At 43.5% G+C, this 6,635-nt stretch overlaps 1 protein-coding gene across 1 annotated transcript; it reads right to left on the reverse strand.

The window, feature by feature from the left end:
* Positions 1–2,318: 2,318 nt before the first annotated feature.
* LOC144226129 (olfactory receptor 10P22-like) lies at positions 2,319–3,257 on the reverse strand. The gene has a single exon (XM_077757432.1). It carries the CDS (start codon positions 3,255–3,257, stop codon positions 2,319–2,321), a length of 939 nt encoding a protein of 312 aa, XP_077613558.1.
* Positions 3,258–6,635: the final 3,378 nt, after the last annotated feature.

Below are 6,635 nucleotides of genomic sequence, written 5' to 3' on the forward strand. Positions count from 1 at the left end.
AAATCCCTGTGGCCAAATATTTTATGGAATATATTTATACTAAAATATTGTTTGTTGCTTATCTGAAATTCAAATTTAAGAGAGCACTCTGGATTTTCCTGACAATTCTAACCAAGAACCCTGAAAATAGGGGACCTCAGCTTCCTGAGATGACAGTCACCATTTCAAGTGAGAAAAGCATGAAACCACCTCGGACTGAGCCAGTCTGATTGCATCATATCCTCCTCTTGCCACATTCCCAGCTCAGAACAATGGAGAACGGGTTCTCTCCCCTTGTCTTCTTCAGACATCAATCTATCAGGAACTGTGATGCCCCATGTTGCCCTCTCAATCCACCTCTGTCTCAGCCAGCCCTTGGCTGACTGAGGGAAAGTGATTTCTTGTCTTCTTCATCACATCTTTCCTGCACTATAAGACTCTTAAGTATCCATATCTCTCCATCTTTTTTTACGCTAGGCCATCTAACACCAACACACTCCTGATCCTTAGTCTATCAACTTCCTTGCCCTGAAAGTTAGACTGCCCTCATCCGGGCTGCAAAACAATAAGAATTCTCTTGGAAGGCAATTTGGCAATATGTTTCAAAAGCTCTAAAACTGTATGTTGTTTTACACAGCAATTTTATTTCTAGAAATTTGTGTTCATAAAAAACATAACAATACAAAGATATAAGTGCAATAATAGCTATCTCAGCAAAATTTATAACAAAAATTATTAATTCCAGGGGCTCCTGGGTGGCTCATTAGGTTAAGCTTCTGATTCTTGATTTCATCTCAAGTCAAGATCTCACAGTTCATGAGATTAAGCCCAGGCTCTGTGCTAACAGCACAGAGCCTACTTGGGATAGTATCTCTCCCTCTCTCTCTCTTTCTGCCCCTTCCCCACTCACAGTCTCTCTCTCTCTCTCTCCCCCAAAATAATAAATAAATAAACTTAAAAAAAAAAGACACATCTCTCGTCTGCAGTTTATAGCCAAGAAACTAGATCTGTCCTTTTTATAAATAAATAAATAAACACACTTTAAAAATATTATTAATTCCAGTAGTAGGAATTGCTTGATATTAAAGTATATATCCATATATCAATACTATAAGGATATTAAAATCATGCTTTGGAAGTTGACTTATATGTAACATGCTACCACATAGTTTAATAAAGTAGAAAAAGGTTATAGAACAATTTAGACAATAAAATCCCATTATTAGTTTTTAAAAATATGCTTATAAACATATATAGAGGGAAACCAGAGTACAATAATTTTCCAAGAACATTAACATCAAAATAGTAATAGTTATTTTCTTTCTTCTGAATGTAACATTTTCTGTGATTAACAGTGTTAATTTTGTAAACTGATAATCAATGCTATTTTAAAGGCCCCATTTATTGTGTCTTGAGAGTGATTTTCCTACTTATACTGCCCCTTCCTGTGGCTTAGTGCTGAAAGTGAGTTCATGAACAAGCAAAATCTGACTTTCGAAGAAAAGTAAAATGGTGCCAGGTCTCTCTGGGCAGCAAATTAAGGTGGCCTCCAAGTAGAAATAGTGGACAGTTTACAAGAAACAAAGCATCATCTTGGGAGTCTAGGGGCCAGATCGGACCTTTTGATCAGTCAGGGGAGAGAAACTATATGTGCATTTTTACCTTAGGACCAGAGGAGAAAATGGAGAGCGAGTCAGGCAACAGGTGAGAAGGAAGGAAAGTAGAAAATATCAGCATCTCAGGAGTCCCAGGATGGCAGTTATAAATAAGGAGCAAAATACTAGACAGATGCTAAAGCAACACCAAGCAAGGCTTGGCACCTGAGCTCCTGAGCCAGACAAGCTACTCCCTGCTTCTGTTCCTTCCCTGCCATCCCAGTCACACAGATCAGACCTGGCACCTGGACTAAAAGAGCTCTTGCTGTACCAAAGGCAACTGACACGAGAGAGAAAGGCTTGCAATGAGGCGTCTGGGAGAAGAGAGTCATCACCAGAAAGCATAGCCCCACACAGTGCCTTGAGCCTCAGAAAAGAGCAGGAATTGCTCAATCATCACACAAAATGGGCACAGCTGCCCTCTTTCCTCAACTTTCCCTCCAGTGTGTGTTTTCGTAGCTCTGCACCTACAGACAAGACAGGTCAAGTCCATAAGAGGAGCACCCAGAAGCAGAGCTCTGAGCAGCATGTCAGTGGCTTAGGCCCTTGAGCCGGACAGGCCAGGGAACCTCACACTCACAATGCAGAGCAGGCCAGATCCCTGCACACCGAGGGTCCTACTTCTCCCTCCTCTGAAAACATCCAAGGATCAGGCCCTTATCTCCAGGCCCTAACTTGAGGGAATCAAGGGCTCCAAAGGTATCTCTTCACAAGCCGCCTCATTGCCCCTGTGACCTCCTTGTTCCTCAGAGTGTAGACAAAAGGGTTGAACACAGGAGTGACAACTGTGTAGAAGAGAGCAAGGATCTGGTCCATGTCCTGAGAGGAGCCTGCCCAAGGCCTCATATAGGTCACAGTCCCAGTCCCAAAAAAGAGTAAGACTACAAACAGGTGGGAGGAACAGGTAGAGAAGACTTTTTGACGTCCCTGGGATGTTGTGACCCCAAGGAGGGTGGCAAGGATGCAGGCATAGGAGGCTACGATCAGTAAGAAGGGGGTCAGGATAAAGGCTATTGTGAGTGTAAGATTGCCCACTTCGCCCCAGAAGGTGCTGGCACTAGCGAGCCTCAGCACAGGCAGGATGTCGCAGAGGAAGTGGTGGATTGTGTTGGCACCACGGAAGGGCAAAGTGAAGATGAAGAGGGAGTGAGTGGTGCCTGTAATGATGCCCATGAGGTAGGAGGCCCCCACCATGCTCACACACGCTTCCTGGTTCATCAAGGTGGTATAATGGAGCGGCCGGCAGATAGCAGCGTAGCGGTCATAGGCCATGGCAGTGAGCAAACAGCATTCGGCAATGCCAAAGAGGGCATAGAAATACAGCTGGGTGAAGCAGCTGGCAGGGGAGATGGTGGGGCAGGAGGCGAGGAGATCAGCCAGCATCCTAGGCACAATGGTTGTGGTGTAGAGGATTTCCACCGTGGAGAAATGGCGAAGGAAGAAATACATGGGCGAGCGCAGGGCAGGGTCTGCCAGCGTGAGGAGGAGGATGAGGGAGTTGCCCAGCAAGGTGACCAGGTAGATGCAAAGCACTCCCCAAAACAGAGGACCCCGAAGGGAACCAAAACCCGAGAACCCCAGCAAAACAAACTCAGTTACTGCTGTGCCATTACCACTTCCCATATCCTCAAGTCCACACTGGAAGAAGGAGCCAGGCAGGGGCTCATGCAGCACCAGAAGGCAGCCAGGCAAAGACAAAGGCTCCCGCTGCAGCAGGAAAGGCGTGAAATGGTCTACGAGAACATTCCAGTTACCAGGAGTGAGATAGGTGAGCACCTGAGCCGCTAACAATTCCCTCCCAGAAAATCCCTCAGAACAGAAAGAAGATAAACCAGGGGAATAGAGGGAGAATGGTGGGCCTTCCTCAAGCCTGGGAACTAGAAAGACATCAGGGTGGTTGTTCTAGTCACCGAGTTCTGGTTTCTAGGAGCAAAGAGCTGGTACAGGTAAAACAGCTTCCTTTGACAAAGTGGTAGTGAAAATGGGCAGAAAGACGGGTGAGCAGACAGAATAAATAAAGCTGGCAGGAAACTGAAAGAAAAATAGATCCAGCGTGAGGCAGAGAAAGAGCTGGAGTGAGAACATGAGAAAGAAAGAGAAGACACAGGATCACAGGTTACAGAGAGAAGGCACAGGGTGCTTTTAGCTACAGCTGAGTCCCCACAGCCCTCAGGATGCACCTCCCTGGCAGCACATCAACAGGAGGTCTGTCCCCCCAAGAGCCCGATTCCCAGAGGACAGGGAGGGAAAGTAAGCAGGGGAAGCTAAGGAAGGGGAAGAGAGTTTTGTCTGGGGCCCAGAAAGAAGGAAGCAGTTTTCTGCTGCCCCATCACCATGCCTAAGCACCTCTGAATTTCCTGCCGTCAAGCCTGGGGTCTGGATCCCACCCCAAGGACAGTGGAAAGACCACAAAGCAGAGGGGGTGGGATGTATCTAGGGTCCCTCTGTAAGGCCTAAATGAATCCGGATTCAGAAACCAAGCGTTCTAGCTCCCTGGCCAGTGCCTCTCTGCAGAGCTGCTCAGCCTGCTGCCCTAAGGGCTGCCCTCTGTCCGTGGCCCATTCCCAGAATCGGTCCTGGGCTTCTCCTATCCAGCACTGGAAAGCAGTGAAAGCCCTTTTTCCAAACCCTTTCATAAAGCAGTGCTAATACTCAAAGAAAAGAAATTGCTGAAATAGCAACAGGTCTGACTTCTGGTAGAACTTCCTAAACCAGCCCAAGGATCCTCCCTCTTGCTGCTGAGGAAGGCTCTAGAAATAGGAAAACACTCACCCAGATCTCAGCTGGGGCAAAAATCGTCCCAACAGCAAGTGATGACAAGAGAATGTCTCGAGCACTAATGGCCCAGTGAATAAGGACCAGAGAGAAACTGCAGAGCCTTTGAATTATCTGTATCACTTAACCAGGAAAGATGGCATCTTCTTTTCCATCGGTTCACAGCCTGTTTAGTGTTCTATGATATCCTTCTAAGTCAAGGCAGTCTCATTTGTTTAGGTTAGTGTCTTTTCTGGGTTGCAAAAAGTTTATTAAGAATTTCAAATAATTTATGTAGACAGTCCTCCTTCAAGGAAGGGAAGGATAACTTCCCACTCCTTAAGTGTGGGCTACATATAGTGACTTTCTGGAAAGAAGGTGAAAAAAAAGTAACTTTACAGTGGAGCAACCTGTCAAACACCACCTCAACCAAGTGATAATCGGCTGTGTCAAATCATGTTGATTGTATGTACCTTCTATATCGTGTGATGACATTGGCATGTCACCTCAGTGGCCTTTCTCCTGACACCCCTGACTCCAGGCTAATCACAAAAAAAAAAAAAAAAAAAATCAGACAATTCCAATGGAGAGACATGCTAGGAAATATCTGACAAATACTCAAAACTGTCAAGGAAGTTCATCCAAAACAAGGAGCATCTGAGAAACTACAGAGCATAACAACTAAATGAAATGTAGTATCCCTGAAGGAAAGAAAAAGGATATTAGGCCAAAACTAAGGAAATCTGAATAAAGTATGAATCTTAGCTAATAATAACATATCAATATTGGTTCACTAACTGGGACTAGTGTATCATACGAATTTAAGACATTATTAATAAAGGAAACTGTACATGGAGTATTTGGGACCTATGTGTACTATCTTTGTAATTTTTCTGTAAATCTAAAACTATTCTTAAAAATGTTTATATTTATTTCATTGTTTTAATGTTCATTTATTTTTGAAAAAGAGAGAGACAGAGCATGAGCAGGGGAGGGGCAGAGAGAGAGGGAGACACAGAATCTGAAACAGGCTCCAGGCTCTGAGCTGTCAGCACAGAGTCTGACGTGGGGCTTGAACTCAGAAACGGTGAGATCATAACTTGAGCCCAAGTTGTACACTTAACCAGTTGAGCCACCCAGGCACCCCAAAAATGTTTATATTTAAAAGTTTGTTATTAAAAGTTAATTTATTTAACATTTTTTCTAAATAGAAGTTAATTTATTGACAGAGAAAGGTGTTTACAACATATTATTACATGATAAAAGCAGGGTTAAAAGACCAATAAATTCTCAACATAAAATATGTATCAAATAGATAGACAGATGGACACCAAAGTGCTAAATGATAGGCTCTAAATGAAAAAGATATGGAGTTTTTGTCATGTTCTTTTGTGTTGTTTACTTTTTTATTATATTTTTGATCCAATGGTCATATAGTAGAAAAAGATGATTTATAAAACCATAAAAGAAAAAGATTAAATTTGTTTTAATATATTTTTACATTTTAAATGTCTAATTTATTTTCAATCAATGATGCCTACTTACACCTTTGGAAATGTTTTTATTAATAGTTTACTTATGCAATTTGATTAGTAGCGAATGTTTCTGAATATTTCAAAAGCTGTAAGTGGAACACTGCTATGGACACTTAAGATGTTTTCAGATTTATGCTTCTGCAATTTCCAATTTAAAAGAGTTACAAATAAAAACAGCAGGGGGCGTGGGAAGTCTGGGAAACAGACCCCAAAAGGTAGTTTTTTTTCCCCCTAAAGAATGCACAGTTCTGGAGTTTGTTCAAAATAGGATTGCATCGCTCCCCATGTAGTGAATCTCAGAATAGCCACGTTCTGTCTGCACAGGATGGAAGTGAGAGCTTCTCAATTCGTAACCACCTAGGGAGCTTCTCAGGTGAAATCTGAAATTGGTCCCTGTACTCAGAAAGCAGTGAGAGATGGGAGAAAGAGGCAGCCACTCTAGGTTGGTAGGTGGCAGTTTTAATAAGCAAAGGGAACTTACAGATGAGGCTTGTCTTGGGTGACAGCAAGGCAAATGGCATTCCTGCACCCACCCACTGCACCTTAAGAGTTTATAAAGATGCCCTAACTGGGTTTAGTCACCTATGCTCAACACCACATCACTATCTCAAGGCCATGTCCTTGAAGCAGCCTCTGGGAGTGGGAAAGGCAAGTGGAACCCACATTCCAAGAATAGGTGAGGAGGTGAGGAGCCTGTGATCACGCAGATGCA

This window comes from Crocuta crocuta, unplaced genomic scaffold (genome assembly GCF_008692635.1).
Source record: "Crocuta crocuta isolate KB4526 unplaced genomic scaffold, BGI_CrCroc_1.0 scaffold549, whole genome shotgun sequence".
NCBI classification, from domain to species: domain Eukaryota; kingdom Metazoa; phylum Chordata; class Mammalia; order Carnivora; family Hyaenidae; genus Crocuta; species Crocuta crocuta.